Source organism: Emydura macquarii, unplaced genomic scaffold (genome assembly GCF_026122565.2).
Source record: "Emydura macquarii macquarii isolate MOO-44397 ecotype Brisbane River unplaced genomic scaffold, CSIRO-AGI_Emac_v2 contig_3671, whole genome shotgun sequence".
In the NCBI taxonomy this organism is placed as follows: Eukaryota; Metazoa; Chordata; order Testudines; family Chelidae; genus Emydura; species Emydura macquarii.
In genome coordinates, this window is record NW_027133808.1 from 6744100 (window position 1) to 6763734 (window position 19635).

The window sequence follows — 19635 nt, forward strand, 5'->3', positions numbered from 1 at the left end:
GGCAGCTGCTATGGAGGTGGATAAGAGGGATCTCTTGTCTATAATATAGGCTCAACATAAACCCTATACAAAATCTTTGTATTTCAATTTGTCTGCTTCAGCCAAGTTTTGTTGATTAAAATGCTCCAGTTGTAAATTAATTTAAAATAACATAGTAAAGAGTAGGCAAAATTTTAGGCACAATAAACTTTTTCTGTATTTCATTCATCTGCCTCATATGTCATAGTTCACTCATAAAATGTGTAATCAGTTAACAAATTAGCACAACAGTTATCCTGTGGAAATCTATTTCCTGCTATTTCGTTTGTATGCTAAGTGTATTTACTAAGAACTGCTTTAATCCTTTTTCTTATCAACCACTATAACTGAATCTCTTCTGCTTTTGCTCGGAGCCTGACATTTTTCAGTGCAAACACACCTTAAATTACAATCGAGATTCTGAGATTAGATATGATACCTGCACAGGGACGCATACAAAGGCACTCACACTGAAGCAAACCAGAGATAACATCTGAAGAACAATGTTCGGAAATTGCAAACCACAGTGTTACATGTACAGTATATATATAAAAAACCCCACATCTGGAGGGAAAAAAATTAAGCTGTTTTAAAACTAGATACATATAGAATTTATAGAGTCTAAATACCTATGCCCAGCCACCTTACTCATTATGTGACTTTATAAACTGCAAGTCTAATCCTCCAAGAATATTTTTTACATTCCTATGCTGTGGTTTGACAGAAGTAGAGAGAAAATTTCTTCTCTATAACCAGCCTTTCTGCAAAATCCATAAGAATGGAGCATTTTATGATCTTATTTGCAAAGATTTGAAGCAATGTGTAAAGGTGAATGGAGAGGGGAATGTTGAAAACACTATTTAAAGCCTAATATAGACATCAGTTTGCCTTTAAAACCTTGTTTCTTCTAATCTAGGTAGTGAACCTGGAGTAGAAGTGCAACTCTTATTTGTAGGTTTCAGTGTCACCAGAACTGAGCCCTAAAACAGTCACAGTATTGCCACCTTGTGGTCATTCTTGAAGCTTTTAAGTCAGTAACAGCACAGCACAGTAGAATTCGTTAACTGGAGAAAGCAGGGTATATTTTCCTACGATATTTTTTGAATGCCTAATTTACAGTTAGCCATAGTAATCTGACAGAGAAATAGGTTCTTACCAAAACCATGATAGATAGTCAGTATGAATTCAAAATGTCGTAAACATTTTCATGGTGTAGACTGCAAAATTTATTTATAAAGAACCATTGTCTCACATCAAGCAAATGACCGAATTACAGTAATCATATTCGTGTCTGGGTAAGAATTAAACAAACAAAAAAAAAGAGTTTTAAAAGGCATGCATCAGCATGAAATCTAGACAATGAAATAAAAGAGAGAAAAAGTAATTCAGATATTAGACCTTGACACTGCTAAATTTATGATTTTACAACCACTTTTTTTTGTTAATAATATTTCCTCTTTTGCAAATCTTCAGACAGAATGTGATTTTTAAGTTGACAATGTCCCTTTCATTTAAAAAAATATTAGTCTGTAGTCAAAAAGTATTAACAATTATAACCAGATATTTGATTACTTTCATATTCAGATTAATTTACAATTTTAATTTATAAAGAGTCATATTGCATTTCTAAACTAACTTGTTTGGCTCTGGGATCTAACCTATTGTAATACTAAGTTGTATTTTAATAGAAAGAAGGAAAAAATGTAGGTTTTCAAATTAGGATAGAGCATAGATTTTCGTGTGTATATAAATATATAATTGTATATAAAATATATACACACATTGTACAAATGGATATTTCATTTAGAAAAATTGTGCAGTGAGAGTCCAAGTGCATGACGCTTGTGCACCAACAACTTCAAATACAACATAAATCCAACTGTTTCCTGGTTGTTGTTGTTTTTTTTTTCCTGCACTTGATGCAACCATGACAACAAAGCAAAGAAATTTTCAACTGGTAAACTAGGTGGAGGCACATCCAGTTTGGCTTTCTTGCTGGCATTTTTAGACACCAATCCAGAACAGATGTTAAGGGCGGGAAATGTAGTGTTTTTGTTGTTTCTGACCCAGACTCTCAGTATTCATAAGATGAAATTGAAAATGATGTGGAGTCAAATGCATTGGGGGAATTCATGCTCGAAGACATTTTTCAGTGTTACGTTATTTGTAACGCTTTGATACAGTTAAAATTAAAGATGACTTGAGAAACTCATGCACAGTAGACTGGCAGATAAGTAGAGCAATAGGGTCAGTGAGTATTATTGAATTGAGGGTGAGCACCATTCTTGAAGCAAAAGAAGTTTTTTAAAAGAGAAAGAAGTTGGGAACCTCCAAAATCCTTATGGACTTGGAGGGGAATATCAAAATGAGGGCTACCTAAGGATAAATTACAATGGAAAGAAGTAAATTCATTTGCAGCACCACAGGGCCTCCAAGATGGGGTCATAGATGTTTGGACAGAAAGCGGAAGGAAGTATCTTTTTTGTCTTCTGATCAAATTAATTTAGGGCTGAGATGTTTCACTAGTCGCTGACACACAGGCAGTTGATTTTTGTACAATGATAAACCAACCTGAGAGTTCTATTATCCCATTTAGATGAGGAATCAAAGGTGACTAGTTAATGGAAATGGGTAGGGTTCAAACTGAGCCTTTATGCAATGGTGTGGCATATCAACTCATCTCCCAGGCTGCAATTTTGTGCTTCAGAATCTCAGCAGTGTAATAATAATATATAATAGTCTCTAGCTGTTATGATTGCAAGGAAAACTTTGAAAATGGGAAGCAAGTGTAACTGATGAAACATCTTCCTGAGTCTGGAAAAATAGTTCAGCAATGCAGACTGCACCGAGAGTTGTTAGTTAATAATGTTGACATTTAAATTGTCATCTCTGGGCATTTGAATGATTTCATTACTCATGAAAGCAAATTGGGATGGAGAGGAGCATAGCTCTACACAGAACGATATCTTGTTTGGGCACTATGATTGGGTAGCATTTTGGAGATAACACCAATTTCCCTGCAGAAGGAAGGAAGGAACCAAGCATAAGTCACGTAGCATCTGAGACTCACCAAGGGGGAGCCAAGCTCCACAGAATCCAGTGCAGCACGGACAGCATGCACAATCAGCTCTGAACATCTGCACAATCTACTGAATCATTCCTCATTCTGGCATCTTAAAGGGGTGGGATTTATTCTTGTGGGCGGAGCTTAGGTAAATTTACCACCACCTTTCTTCCCCCTTTCTCCGCAATTTGAGTCTGGGAAATGACCCATGCTATTAATCTGTCAGCTGGGAGCACAACTTGAACAGGGAGACCTTGAGATGAGATAACATCTGCTGGTACAAAACACAAATTTATCCCACCTTTTCAGATGTTTTTAATGCAAAATGTTTAATTTAGAGACACCACATTTCTTGTGAGATGACAATAAAATGCTGCCATGTTAGAACACACGTCTACAAACAACGTATGTTCTTCATCACCAACTAAGCTATGCATCAGTCCCTATTCTACTATTCTGAACTGGTGAGTGGGGGCGACTGAAGGAAATATTACCAGTTTTTCTCAGGTGCACATACAAGTTGCAGTAGTGGCACCCTTTCACCCTACACTCCACGCAAGTCCTCAGAAGCAGCAAGGGACAAAAGAATAGGCCTTCTGTGCAGGAAATTTGCTCAGTCTGAGAGAGAGTGCCATAAAAATAGCCAAGCTGGCAGGGGTAAATATATACTGTAGAAAATCTAAGATCTATATTTTACTTTCTTTTTGCTACTGAAACCTGTGGTGGGTCCAGTCTACGTTTTATTGTGGAACATTTTAAGTTGTGATTTCACTGATCATTATCTTTTGGTTTACCCTTATTATTCCATACACAGAGGAAGAGAATGAAACTGAATTTTTCCTCTGTCAGACATCTCTGAATTAATAGAAGGCTCCTCTTGAACACTGAATTAGCCACAGTGTTACATCTTACCAATTCTTATTAGATCTGACAAACAAGATTTAGCTTTGAACAGAAGAACATACGGCTTCTGTAATAAAATAGCTCATGTTTGAATAAGAGGCCGTTCTTTGAGGTTCTCAGCTATTTGAAAGCCACTTTGATTGTGGTTGCAAAATCAAAATGAGAATGAGCATTATTTGGCTGTAATTCTTTGGACCAATAGTATAAATCCATTTTCTAAGGCTAAAATACATTTTAAAAATTATTTCAAACAGTTGAAATTTAACCCTCACAAAAAGTAAACTTGAAGTGGCAATATATGCAATAAACACTAATATACTACCACCAGATAATTGAGGATGTATAAAATAAAGAGATGGAAACTGTTTTTTGAGATTTAAAAGATTCTTGTCCCAATGGGGTGAGGAAAAAGTCAAAATTTTCACAAACTACAACAAATCAGTTTGGGGCCAACAAAATGTTCAATTTCTACCATTTTGAAATGTAATGTTTCAATTTTGACCTTTTCATGTTTGTAACTTTTTCCCTACAAATTACTTACATTTCAAAACAAAAAGTGATCTTGAACGAAAAATGGAACTTTGAATTCGGAAAATTTTGAAATGGGACATTTTGACACTTTAAAAACTTTTCTTCATAATCTACTTTTTAAATGGGAAATGTGTTAAACTGAATCTTCCCTGCAAAAAGTTTTGGTTTTGACAAATCTAAATTGATGGAAAAATGTTTTGTTGAAAAATTCTTGATCAGCTCTAATAAAATATTAGTCCAAGGGCCATCTGTCCCTGAAACTGTATGGTGAGACCAAAGCTAATCAATGTCAAGTTTTTACCACTAGTGAACTGACAATTGATTCATTTATCAAGGAAGTACAAAGAAATACAGTGCATACAATCTAGATGCAATCCTCCTGGCAAAGTGCCAATCTGGTTCTTAGTGCTGTAAAGTTTGGACCCCTCTGATATATAGTTAAACATAAATACAATAAATGCACACATATATTAAAAGAGAGAGGATTCCTGAAATGTATCTTTTTAATTTTCTTTTAACAAACCCATGTTATAGCCACAATGAGACTTTCCAGAGTTATATACATCATAACCACATATGTAAGATGGCTGACTATTTTGCCAAGTGTTTCAGCACTTCTAGGATGTATTTTGCTTGTTTTTGTACAAAAATAACCGCATAATCTTTTGCTTAAATAATTAGTTCCTTAAGGCATCAATAGGCACTAGATACCACAGATATGTTCATAAGAAGCTAAATGTGACTGTCAAATTAATAATTTGAGAGGTAGTAATCTCTGTCCCCTATGTTGTGAGAGGAGGACGTTTGACAAGTACAGTGTCTTTTGTAGAGAGCTGCATGATACTGCACCTTAACAGAAAGGGAAGACCCTGGGAACCTGCTGTTCACACTGTAGAGTTTTGTAGTCATCCCATGGAAAGCTCAGTGTATTTCCCAAATACCATACTACAGTTAAAGATAGCCCTCTGGTAAATTATTCTGATCAACACAAGCTGTATCATTAAAGAATGTTCTTAGCATTGGTGAAATCTCTAATAGTGGCCACTGCTTGAGACTGTTAGCCCAGGTGGGCAGACTCATGCTAGCAGGGCTTGAGCTAGTGCCCAAACAGCAGCAGCATGGAAACTGAGACTTGGCTGGCAGTTCTGGCTCCCAACCCACCCAATATTCTGGGTCGAAGCGCAAGGGGCTAACCTGGGTCTCTGCCAGAGCCCCAATATCCAGACTGCTATTTTGAGCGTGCTAGTTCAAGTGAAGCACAAGTCTCTACTTCGGTTGGGAGGCTGCCAGCTGCAGTGTAGACATGCCCTCTGGGTGATACTGGCTTTAATAAAGTCAATGACAGTTTTGCCACTGACTTCAATTGGGCCAGGATTTCAGCCTTAAAGCCTTTCCCTATAGAAAATTGATTTGCATTCTGCTAAAGGAAAAGCACAGACCTGCCTCTTCAAAAAACGCCTGGAGTGCACTCAACATGGAAACTGTATCATTGGAGACATTTAAAAAGTAGAGTGGACAAAGCATTAGTAAATATGCTATAAGAAACTATCTTGCACATACACCGAGATGGTCTACAGCAGATGACCCAACAGATCTTTTCCAGCTCTAATTTCTATGAGTCTCACTTTGCTGAACGATCCCCCTGAAAATTTCTTCAGTAGAGTCTGGGATCAAAAGGAAAAAAATGTTTTTGTATGGAAACTATAGAGGACTGTAAGCATGTTGAGACAGGAGCCATAGGTGAAATCCTGACCCCTTTGAAGTCAAATGGGAGTTTTGCCATTGACTTCAGCGAGGCTAGGATTTCACCCAATACGGTTTGTACATTCGTAGAATGCCTATCACACGGGGCCTAGGTCGAGCCTGGGATCCCTGGATGCCATTGCAAAACAAAACAACGTTAGGTCATATCTATATGTACTGTGCTGCAGCAGCACAGCTGTACCAATATAACTGTGCTGCTGCAACGCATCTGGTGAAGACGTGAGAGCTCGCTGTCAGCATAAAAAACCCACTTCTGCGAGCGGGACAAGCTATGTCAGCAGGAGAAGCTCTCCCATCGACAGCGCTGTGCATACAAGCGCTTGTCAGGGTAACTTATGTTGCTCAGGGATGGAATATTCACACCCCTGAGCAACATAAGGTTTTGCCAATATAGGCTATGTCTACACTACAGTCTAAGACCTACAGAGTATTAATCTGCAAATACTCTAGTAATGTCCTGAACTGCATTCTGATTACATATTTGCAAATTCTGAGTGTAAAATCTGTAAGGAATCTGGACGCAGCTCTACTGGCCCTTGTTTCTGTAGTAGGACAGTATCTGGAAGGGTAACTGTTATAGGTAATTTTTTACTTTACACTGGGTGGGAAGTAAATACATCAATTTCCCATGGACAGAATTATTTAACTGATTCTATCCAAAATTATTTATCACCTTTTATAGCCACCTATTATACAATTATTCTGATAGTGATGGGGAGACTACATGTATTTTAAAATAAAAAGTATGACCTCTTAGATGCATACACCAGAAGTTTTAATTCAGCTGCAAAATATACCATTTTTTTTAACAGATTCGTTTTAAGGTTTGGGGGCTTGTCTTTGTGATCCAGTCACTTTTCAGACTTAGCAGATTCCAGAAATCTCCTTAACCCATGCAGGAAAAATGCCAGTCATCTTTACATGAACAAAATAATCTTTCACTTACAAATGCAGGCATAGTCTACAAAGAGACTGTAGCTGCACGTAAATACCTTGTATTGCAATGGTCACATGCTAGAATAATGGTCTCTCGTTCCAAATCTCTTAATCAGTCCAGTGGAAATTAATACAGGAACACAATAAACTTTATTATAATAGGTACATCATGTACCCAAATGTGAACAAAATCCAATGTTATTTTCTATTAATTTTGCAGAACACAATAAGGCTGCCATTTTGTGAAAACCAAATTATCCCCTCAATTTCAGTTTCTAAAATATACTCCTCCTTCCCTCCATCTCCTTTGTTCTCTTTTTCTTCTCCTTCCCTCCCAACTTCTTACTCCTCCTACTTCATTCTCCCCTGACATCTTCAGTCTTGTTTGCAATTATATATATATATATAATACACAAAATGCACATACATAAAATACATGTTACACATGTATATATTATACATTTAAGTGCAAAACTCAACTGAACTTTAACAATTGGCACACAATTTGGCATCTCCATAATAACTGGTTTGATTTGCAAAGGTGCTGAGTACCCAGAAACTCCCAATTTGTGGAGGCACAGTATTGTTCTGAAAATGAGGTGAGACAACCATTTCTTGCTCCCCTGCCATGAGACTCCTGTTGGCTTGAGTCAATCCTTCCAAAGGCTAGGCTTGCAGTCAGAGATTGACAGTAAATGCAGCCTCCAGCAGTGGCAGTTCAGCACATTCAGGATAGTCTATATCTGTGACAGTGGAAAACTAAGACCAGACAGAACCAGAAGAATGATCTTTTTCCCTGCCTGGTTCATATTTTTCTTTTAAAGTAATGTATAGTCTGCTCAAAAAACTAAAACTGACACACAGCATACTGAAGACATCCATCATGTTACCATGGAAATCTACTCAAATCAGATTGATGCAGTCCGACCTGCTTTTATTCTAATCAGCGAATTCCCTTTTAGTGCTTCCTTTCAAGTATTTTCATGCTCTCTGATTTATAGAGTCATCTACTCAATTTGTATAGTTTAAATTTATACTAGTCACTTACCGTAACCTGCAATATGCACATAACAGTTCTGGTATCCTACATGGATTCTGTACTGAATGACAACTTTTATTTAAAAAGGATTTCAAGAGAGAAATAAAATAGTATAAACATTAATAAAACTTCTTGAAGAATGACATGATAGTCCCATAACTCTTTATGGCAATAACACTACCTGCCACTTCTGAACATCTTCTCATTACTGTGATCAAAAATCAAAATACTATAAAATAATGTTACAGTTTTAGAGCAAAGAAATTGAGAAAAGATTAGAATTGTAATTTTTCCTTATAAGTAAATGTAGCTGTTTGCGGAGTTTGAATTTCCTCTGTATTTCCTGGTTATTAGGAATGATAACATGTCTAAAGCTAATTTACAAGAGAAAGACACCCAATTTTTTAAAATAAATGTTGATGGTATCATGTAATACATAGAGATAAAAATTACTTTTAAAAGATAACCAGAACAGTAACCACCAATTTATCTGAGGGGTTGGGAACAGTAGATGTCATCCATTAACACTACTTTGAAACATCGCTTATAGTAGACATTTCTTCTTGGCTTTGCTCTTTGTCAATCTATCCAGCAGGTGGCTGTGATCCTCTTGCAGATGGTAGATAAACCTATCAGCTACAGTTTTTCATCACAGGCAATCATCAGTGCTGCAGTAGGAAGTTGGTAGCTACATTAAGGTCATTATTTGAAGCTCTTAGAGCTTCCAAAGCATCTACCCTGGAAAATCCCATTTCCATTAGTCGTGCAACCTGTAAGAGAAATAGTACAAACACACTTTTAAAAATTCATTCATTTTTTTTCATTTTATTCATTTTTTTGTTTTTAGAGTTACCATATAGCAGCAAAGAAGTTCAGTTTATTACTGAACAGTCTGTGCAATGCCATATCTTCTTTTTTTATATTCAACCACTTATTTGATACAGCATGGATGGATGAGCCAGAAAACACTAGTGCAGTTGATAAAATACAGTTTGCAATAAAACAGTAATTCCAGTGGTCAGTATGTACTTGAGAAGCAGATTTCCCATGCTACAATATAATTTTGACGGCTAACTTTTTGCTTGCATGCCAACTTTCTTTTATACATGCTGACTCAAACAGCATTACATTTTGTGTTATAACACAGAGTGCCAGGTTCAATTTCTAAATGGATAAATCATATCAATTTCAAGATGGAGTAAATGTAAAACTTACATTTCTATTGGGTTTAGTTAGAAGAGAAAATATGACTGATTTCTTTTGAAATAGTTTTATTTTTATTCCAATCATAGTCAAAGTAAATGAATAATTTTGGCAAAATTCACCAGCAAAAGCACTCACTATCTCCCGCTTACTGGGGAAAGGCCTGAAACCAGACAGCATAGCCTCAAAAGTGGGCAGCTGATTATCCACCATGACTCCCAAATTTTTTCAGAGTTACTGCTTCCCAGGATAATGACCCACCATCATGATAGTATGGGTTACATTCTTTGTTCCTAGATGTGTCTGTTTACATTTAGCCATATTAAAATGCATATTATTTGCTTGTTTCCAGCTTACAAAGTTTTCCAGACCTGTCCGCTTCATTATTTACCACTTCTCCAATTTTTATGTTGTCTGAAAACTTTATCGGTGGTGATTTTATGTTTTCTTCCAAGTCATTGATAAAAATGTTAAATAACATGAAAATGTTGAATAATGTAAATAGAGTGAATCTAGCATTTGCATCTGGAAATGTAGACTATGTATATTCTGAACACAGACAGTTTTGGCTGGATGTTTTCAAGAAAACTGCATTTTGATTTTTTGGCAGTGCTTCCAGGATTGTAATAACATTTTTCCTGGATTTCAAAAATCTTTTATTAATCTAAGCAAATATATAACTACATTACTAATGATTGTCAGTTTGTCAAATATGATACTGATAATTTGTGTGGTTTTCCCTTTTAAATCCAACATTTATGTCTCAGCTTTTTTAACTACTTTTGACATCTTTGCAACAATAGTCTCACATCAAACTAGAGCTCATATCCAGCAGCACCTAATGGTCCCTGGGACCCCCTCTGCTGGAGGTCCCACTGCTCTGCTACATCCCACCTTAGGAAACAGCTTTCTCAGAGGAAAAGGGCAACGATTATTAGACCTCTGGGCTTGCCTAGAGAAGCATCCCAGGAGCAGTCATTTTGGGAACCACTGAGATATGGTTCTCCAGCAACCAGAAGGGCTGGGGATCAGCAATAGCCAATCAAGGCCAAACAGGTTGAAATGAAAGGAGCTGCCTGCTACTACCAAAGCAGTTGTGGGCTGGATCCTGTGGAGTGAGGAGAAATGCTTCCTAGGCCAACAGCCAAAGGAACCAGGTCAGGCCAGGGCCTATTGCTGGCCATGATTGGTGACAGGAGTTCAGGAGGAACCCTGCTGATTTAATTCCAGAGAGCGAATGAAATCCCAGCAGGGTAAAGAAACCATTTGATTTATAATTGGCCCTGAAGGGCCAGGAACTTCTTCTATTTGAGTTTGTTGTATCCTGGAAGGGGTTTGAACTGACCTGTCCAGAAGGCTAAGCCACTGAAGACCCACATGGGCAATCTAACAGCCTGCAGAGGGATTGGGAGCTAAAAAAGAGACAGCACCATATCCGGACACTAAAACCAGGTGAATGCAACACACAATTCTTACATTTTCATTGGAGATTACTTTTTTTAAATGAGAAGGCAGGCAGGCACTGGAGTGAAAGGTAACTATGGACCTATACTCCAGCAGAAAGATTTTATTGTAGCTATCATGAATTCTAACTTTAAAGGAGGAGTATTGAGAGGCGAACCTCACATTTACAGGAGTATCCAGTGAGCACCATAGGGAACAAACTGCAATAACACAAAACTCTTTTCATCTAAGTATGCCTGAACCACAAGATTCCTGTGCAACACAGTTATACCAAAGTAATTCTGTAGTGTAGACCTGCTGAGAAAGTATAAATGTACTTTATGAATGGTAATTTAAGGTATTCAAAAATGCACAAGTAAAGCAGGTATTTTTGTACTAAGAGCATCACTAATGTTTGAAAATAGAACAGGAGACAAATCTTGCTAACAGATACATTTCTAAGAAATAGTTAAAATCATAAAACTGAGAAATCCAAGGTCTTTAAATTCCAATTTTGCTTTTTTCTCTTGTTTGCTAATTAAAGGCTTTTACATTTGGCATTTCACTGGTAACCAGCCAGCAATCCAAGTGCAATCAGATAACCTCTAAAAACCCAATTCAACAAAGCACTTAAGCATGTATTTAACTTTAAGCATTTACTGAAGTCCTTCCCTATTTAGCAAAGCATTTAACCATATACTTAAATGCTTTGATGAATCAGAACCTAGATACTTCAGGTTAGATCCTTTGCTAGTGTAAACTAGAATAATTCTATTAATTTCAATACAGTTATGCAAATTTACACAAGCAGAGAATTTGACAATTTATATTTTACTTAGGCCTGGTCTACACTGATGGCTTAGGTCGATTAAAAGTCCCTTAATTTGAATTAATTACTCCCGTGTCTACACTGGTGCACTATTAATTCGAATTAAGGTGCCTGTAAAATCGAATTAATAAGACCACCTCTGCAAGTGGCATAGCCCCTAATTCAAATTTGTTAATTCGAATTAGTGTCAGTGTAGACGCAATAGGGCTTAATTCGAATTAACTGGCCTCCGGAATGTATCCCATGATGCCCCATTTTAAAGTACCCTCCCCCAAAGCAGCTCCGGGAAGATTTGAATCTTCATTTCCTGTGTTTGCTGCCAGCGTGGAGAGAGCTTTCCCATTGTTCTCAGCATGGCTACTGCAACAACAGCACAAATGATCCTGTGGAAGGCACATCCAGTGAGTTTTCTTTCTTATTAGCATTTCTGTCCGTGTACATTGGGTGTGGGAGGCACGAGGGGGATCTCAGGCGTTTCGTTGCCTGTACTGGGTGGTAACCTAGTTCTCAGTTATTTTATGTGTTGAGAAACGCTACGTTTAACATCACCTGTTATAACATGGAAAATTTAATGTATGTAATCTGTTATCACTCCCTTGATTTTCTCTGCAATCAAGGAAGCCAGCATCATGGCTTCCTGCGTTGTAAGCATTCTCCCCCCCCAACACCACGCTGTCCTCAGTTGGTCTCTGTGAGGTTTTGAAATCCGAGCCTTGCTTCCCCCGCCCCACACCCAGAGCAAGCCGTGAGTGCTTGCTATCGGTAAGGGTTTGAAATCCAAGCTTTGGTTCCCCTCCTCCCCACCACCCACCCACAACAACCTGCCCGCAGCTGATGTCTGTATTTTGAAATACAATGTGAGAAAGGAAATAATTTTCTAGATACATTTTTTCATGATGAACTTGAGATCATTAGCTAGATACATTGTTTCCTTCTCTACTTGAAATAATTTCCTGGAGACATTGTTTCATTGGCTACTTATTTAAATTGTAACATTGGAATCACTGTATTCACTATGCTAACTATGTGTCTCCTGTTACGTTTCTTTCATTCTGTAGACACCTCTGCACTGGACCAACCTTTAAGAAATGCAGCACTCAGATTAAAAAAAAGAATAAAAAACCAAAAAACAGAGATGACATGTTTTCTGAGGTCATGACCACCTCAACATCAGCGGAGATAGAGCAAAGAGCGTGGAGGCTGACCTTGACCCAGAGCATGGACAGGATCACAGACACTCATAGACAAATGCAGGAGACTGATTGCAGCACCACGCAGGAAGTGCTGAAAGTCCTGTGGTACCAGTCAGACATGCTCAGGCATCTTGTGGATCTTCATGAGCGGAGCAGGACACAGTCCCGCTGCAGCCCCTCCACAATGCTCATGAACCAAGGGCTATGCCGCCCTCCACCTCCCCCGCCACCATGAGGTCTCATGGGAGATTGTCCAGGATGCAGCCCGTGCTCTCCTCCACCCCAGCAAACTACCACCCTATCCCTGGAGACAGTGAATGAACCCTCACCCCCCCCACCCTTCTTCCATGACTTAAATGTAAAAAAATAGAGTTTTGCAGTATTTCAAAACATTTTTTAATTAAAAATTACCTTGTTCAGGAGGGATTTGTCAGGCACAGATATGAAAGGGGTGTTGGGGGAGGAGGGCAGGAACATCAAAGGCAAACAACATACTTGAACAGAAATCATTCCTGCATCTCATTGCAGAACCTGGTTTTTAAAGCTTCCCTAATGCAAAGTGCTCCGCGGTTAGCTCTCCGCATAGTGCTGGCATCTGGCTGCTCATAATTGGCGGCCAGTCTTTCTGCCTCCACAGCCCAACCCTGGGGGAACCTTTCCCCCTTGCCTTCACACACATTATGAAGAACAGAGCAAGCAGATATCACAGAAGGGAGGTACTTCTCACTCACGTCCAGTCTAGTGAGGAGACTCCTCCATTTACCCATTAAACGCCCAAAGGCACATTCTACAACCATTCCGCAACTGCTTAACCTCTTATTAAAACACTCCTTGTCACTATCAAGGTGGCCGGTGTAGGGCTTCATTAGCCAAGGGAGCAAGGGGTAAGCAGGATCCCCCAAGATCACTATGGGCATTTCCACACCTCTGATGTCAATTTTTTGGTCAGCCTGCATCTTACAGAACAGCCCCGAGTTACAAAATATAGATGCATCATGCACCTCCCCAGACCCCTGTGATCCACAAGCCCCTGCAGGACCACGGAAAAGTACCTCTTGCGGTTTATGTACTCGGTCGCCAGGTGTGCGGGCGCTAAGATGGGGATGTGAGTCCCATCAATGGCCCCCCCGCAGTTTGGGAAGCCCATCGTGGCAAATCCCTCCACTATGTCCTGCACACTTCCCAAAGTCACTAGCTTTCGTAGCAGAAGTCTATTGATGGCCCTGCGTACTTGAATCACGACAGCTCCCACTGTAGATTTACCAATTCCAAATTGATTCCCAACTGAGTGGTAACAGTCGGGGGTTGCCAGCTTCCAGAGAGCAATGGCGACTCTCTTGTCCACCGTCATAGCTTGATTCAAGCGAGTGTTCGTGTGCTTCAGGGACGGTGACAGCTCCAAGCAGTCTGAGGAAAGTTGACTTTCGCATACGAAAGTTTTGCAGCCACTGATCATCATCCCACAGCTGCATAACTATGCGGTCCCACCAGTCTGTGCTTGTTTCCCTGCACCAGAACCTCCAGTCCACAGACTGAAGATGAAACATTACAGCCTGCAGCAATTGGGAATTGTTCTGCTCGATTGCCTGTATCAGGGCAGCCACGGTAGCATAGGTGCAGTACCTGCTTCACCTTCTTGCTCTATTTCTAAAGTATTTCAGGATAAGCTGCATTGTATTTGTCACAATCAGAACTATAAAGGAGAGTTCAGCTGTCTCCATGTCTCTGCAGCAATGGCGATCAGGGGGAGTTAAAAAAAGGCGCGAAAATCCTATTCCTGTTTCTTAGAGAGCGGGGAAAGGATAGGGGAAGCAGCATTGCATCCTGGGACAAAGACAGTATTCCAAACAGCCACCGTGGCTAGTTGCACTGTGGGATCGCTACCCACATTACACTGCTTTGTAATTCGAATTAAGGCTGGCCAGTGTGGACACAAGAAACCAGTACAAACGCCGCAGTGTGGACAGTCTGCTGCGATTTCTATAAATCTGTTTCTGAAAGTCGAAATAAGCTAATTCGAATTAGTGCTGCAGTATAGACATAGCCTTAGAGATAAGTTGAGGGGATGCTTTTTTGGCTCCAAATGCATTTTAGGTATACACTAGGGTTTGTGGTCTAAACCTGAACTAGAGGCAGAGTTCAGGTTTGGATTGGTCTCACAAGCTGATCTTGAAAGTTTTGACTGCACTTAACTGGCCCTATCCGGCTTTGGATTGGACCAAGAATCAAAACCACTGATGGAATTTCTGTTCTGAGGATCAATAACCTACAATTCTTATGAAAATTGGAAGGACGTTTAGAGTCAAGATTTCAGTTTCGGGCCACCTCTAATTTTAAACCAGCCAGCACTGTGTTTCATTCAGAATGATCTTCTTTAGGGGATTCTGGTTAGTGCTGATAAAAGCAATTTCTCTTCTTTATTAAAAAAAATCTTGAATCATATAAACATTCAAAAGTAGCAGTGACCTGAGATTTACAGAATGTGACCTCAGAGACACAAGGTGGGTGAAGTAATATTTTTTATTGGACCAACTTCTGTTGGTGAAAGAGACAAGCTTTCAAGCTTACAAAGAACTTGAAGAAGAAGAGCTCTGTGCAATAAAAGATATTATTTCACCCACTTTGTCTCTCTAGTATCCTGGGACCAACACAGCCACAACAACACTACACATAAGAACGTGACCTATGCAGCCACGCAGACTAACTGGAAAACTAGCTAAAACTTGGAGGGTTTGATCACATGAAAAACAATCCAAATGCTCAAACAAGAAAACTATTAACCAGTAATTTCTGAAATTTCTTAAGAACTGATCTTTCTCTCTAAAACCAAAACGCTAACCAAAATAAAAATATCGGCCAAATTTCTAAATGTGTTTAGTTGCCTAATTCCCAATGGGAGGTGCCTGAATAGCTTTAAAAATCTGGCCCATGATATCTAGGACCAATGGGCAGACAGATAACATAGCAGTTCCTTTTTTGTATTAGTAAAACAGTATTGTATTTACTGAGTTTTTATTGTGCATGGGTAGCAGTTCACAGCTGACATTAAATTTTTATTTCTGAACAGTTTATGTGGCTTGATATGAAAACTTTAGATGAAGAATTCAATGAAGGAGAATCAAAGCTTCCATAATAGCTCCACCCATATTCAACAGGAATAATGCAAACTATTTGCTATTCTCCGTTTGTTTTCCGTATTTGAATAGTAAAACTAGCTGGTTGTTTAAAAAAAAAAAAAGCTATATACAGAACCAGAAATTCTAAAATAAATTTGCAGCTCTAGTTCCATAAACTCGATTGTATGAGTTCAAACTGTCTTTATGTTGTGACTGTCATTTAGTATGCTACTTGGAGCTACCAACATATTAGGTTGGTTTGTATAGGTTTCCACAGTTATAAAGTTACAGACTATGAAAAATGTTACGTTTCCAACCTCTCATCATTTTTTTAAATTATGTTTTAAAATACAAAAATATTTACCTGTTCCTCAGAAACTTCAGCAGGTGGAAGTGCCTCTTGCTCAGACTGGCGATTATCTTGATAATTTGCATTATGTCTATGACGTAAAGGAGGAAAGAGTCGATTCCAGTTAATCACCCTGCCCTGAAACCAGATACATATTATCATTAGTCCTTTTAACACAAAAAGAATATTGAAAACTCAGTTTTGTATAAATTATATTACAAGTAAAATGTTTATTTCAAACAATAACAACTGCTATAATATAGTCTTTAATGGTTACAGTACTCAAAAGGGTGTATTTTCTTGGTTTTTAATAAGTAAGAATGTTTCTGCTATATTAAGGAAACATATACTAATAAATAGGAGACATTTGCCATATTTATTTCCTGTTAAAGCCTCATGTTAGTGTTCCATATATGTTGTAGGAGCTGCAGCACACTACGGTGGAGATGAACTCTGAGTGCTGATCTCTTGTTCTCCAGCTAAGTAAGTTTGACTGCTTTTGTGGCAACAGACAAAACCTGATCTTTCACTTACTACGAGTAGTTAATAGGAGTTCCATGCACTGACTACAGATCAAGCCCATAACATCAAGATGTGTGTGCACTTCATATTACTTAACAGCAGCTCTGCTCACTGGTTAAAGATTGGCATTAATAATTCTGAAGTGTAGTTCTCCCTGGGCAGAAGGATAGTGGCTGAAATGTAGATCACCATAGATGGGAAAGGCAAAAAATGCAGGAGATAAAAGAGGAGGCAATTAGTGAATTTCTCAGGGCACCAAAATCACAGAGGTAAACTCAGGATAAAGCCTACCGACAATGTCTATGATATAGTTGCCATCTAAAAGTTTTCTATAGCCATCACTATACTATCTAAGTGATGGTATGAATGTAACAGTTGAAATTACTTTGAAAACATTCTCCTCCTTGCCTAGGTTTATGTGATTAAATATCATGTTTCACATTTTGGCATTGTTCCAAAGTAAATATATTTTGTATAGAGTATGTTACAAAAACATAAATTTAATTTTATGATGTAAATGTAACCAAACTACAGGAAAAGAATGGTAAGGTATTTACTTTTTACAGTATAACAAATACGTACAGCAATGTCAAGTGTTATTTACATAACTGTCCAGAGATAACACTAATGTATCAGCAAAGTATTTTTAGGGATTGTGTGTAATATTAGCAGCACTGCTCATGAAAAAACATCTGTTCCTTTACAATCTCTATGTGTTTTTTCCTGGGGTTTCTGTGTTTATAAAGCCACTTGTTCCCCTCCCTCCCTCCTCTATTGTGGAAAGGATTTCCCTTCTGTTAGTTTCTATGGGATCTGGGCTTCCTTCCTGCAACTGCTCTACTTTGGGCCTAGAACTCTCTTTCTTAGAAGACTTTCCTAAAAGTGTTAATTTTTCTCATCTCTGCTTGCTTTTCTCTTTAAGCTTCTTTTGGACTGCGGCAATCCTGCCTTTACGCCCTTTTACAGTCTTAGCTGCTCTCTCCTCTTTCAGTTCACCAAGACCAGCCCAGTCTGCTCTCGTGTTAGGAAAACAAACCCTTCCCCCTGATGAACAGATTCATTTGTTCTCTTTTTTCTGTTTTCTCTTTTCTCTGGAGGTGAGATCCAGCTTGTTCTGTCACCAGCTTGTGCTGTGGTGCAGGAAGGATCCAGAAGCACAGAAAGGCACAAGTGCCAGTAAGACAGGAAAGTACTCTATTAGTAATAATCAGTCTCGGGTGCACTGAGATCTAAAGCATTAGGTATTTGTATGCCCTCCTGCATACTAATGAGAGCTGTTTACCAATGTATTGTACTTCCTTGGACCAGAGTATATGCTTTTCCATTGTAAGATGGAACACAAATAATGCATCACCAGTCCTCTGTACAAACCAATTCAATCATTAATGATTCTGAAATTAATGAGTCAATGATTGCATAATCTAGACTTCCATTCTTCAGTGCTACAATGTTGGAAGACATTCTGGATCCTCTCCTCAAACACATACTTTAAAGTCAGAAAATTTTAAAGGATGATTTCCACATAAATCATAATTTAGCCAAATAGCACATATGTATTAGGGAGGAAGAACTGGCTTGTGGGTTAGCACAGGGGCTGCACTCAGAAGGTCTGGGTTCAATTCTTGGCTCTGCCATAATTTTCCATCATGATCTTAGAAATGTCACACACTCTGGGTTTCAATTTCCTCAAGTATAATGCTCCCCTATCTCAGAAGAGTGTTGAAAGTCTTAATTCAGTGATTTTAAATTTCTTGACATCCATTAATTTAAAATCTAACCAGAATGTTGCATTAATGCAGTTTTGTTTGTATTTATTTCCTTTAACTGATTAAGGGAAAAAAGCCACGGGTGCATTTAACTGACTGTATTCCAAGAAATCTGATGTGTTAAAGAAGGTTGTCTATTTCTTCTAGGCACTGGAAATCACAAGGCATCAGACAGTCAAATAAATGTGCTAATTTATAAATGTACTGGTCTATCTGCTGATTGAATAAGTGTCCTGCCTTTCCAGCTGTACCTATAGCATTGTTAGTGAGTTATTTATTCTGTTTTGTTTATGAACTTTTCACCAGTGCATGTTATTTGTCAACTGACACAGCAAAGGAACACCTTTTCTCCCTCAGAAATGAGCCTTGTATCTGGCAACCCAAACAGAACACACAAAAACGAAGTGTTTTCAATCTTTAAAAAGGTAGTTTCCATACTAACTATTCAGACATTCACTTTTGCAACAGACATCTTATTAAACTACAGATGCAGATAATGTAGCGAAAACAGAGACAAACAGATACCACAGTGACATGTTTCCTGGAAATACCTACATCAGATCTGATAGACATATTAGATAAGTACTTTTTCACAGTTTTAAAGTGCCTTTAAATTATTTCAATTGCCTTTGGATCTAGGTGTCATTCCCCAGTATTCTTCAGTTATTAATTATTAACATTATCAGGCAAAATTGGGAAGTGTTTAAAGTTGAGCACTGTATAAAAATCTGAGAATTTAACTGAATCCAGCCCCAGGCAGGAAGAATGGAAAAATCATAATTAAATCAAGTAATCCCACATATTCCAGTTTTTAAAAAAATTGGCCAAAAGGAGAAAAAAAATACTGTAAAGCATGGCCTTATAGGAAATAATTTTCAGACATGCCCCCCCTCAATTCACAGTTTTATGGCAAATGTTAAATTGCAGTTTATTTTATCCCCTCTAGCATACTTAACAGG

The 19635-nt window shown here is 38.3% G+C and overlaps 1 protein-coding gene across 1 annotated transcript in view; it reads right to left on the reverse strand.

The window, feature by feature from the left end:
- Window positions 1–1101: 1101 nt before the first annotated feature.
- UBAC2 (UBA domain containing 2) overlaps window positions 1102–19635 on the reverse strand; it is a 154175-nt gene continuing 135641 nt past the window's right edge. The window contains exons 8-9 of the mRNA XM_067536923.1: window positions 16404–16526; window positions 1102–9025 (exon numbers count right to left, since the gene is read on the reverse strand). Coding sequence (XP_067393024.1) covers window positions 8918–9025; window positions 16404–16526 — 231 coding nt within the window. The 3' untranslated portion in view covers window positions 1102–8917. The remainder of the gene's footprint in view (window positions 9026–16403; window positions 16527–19635) is intronic.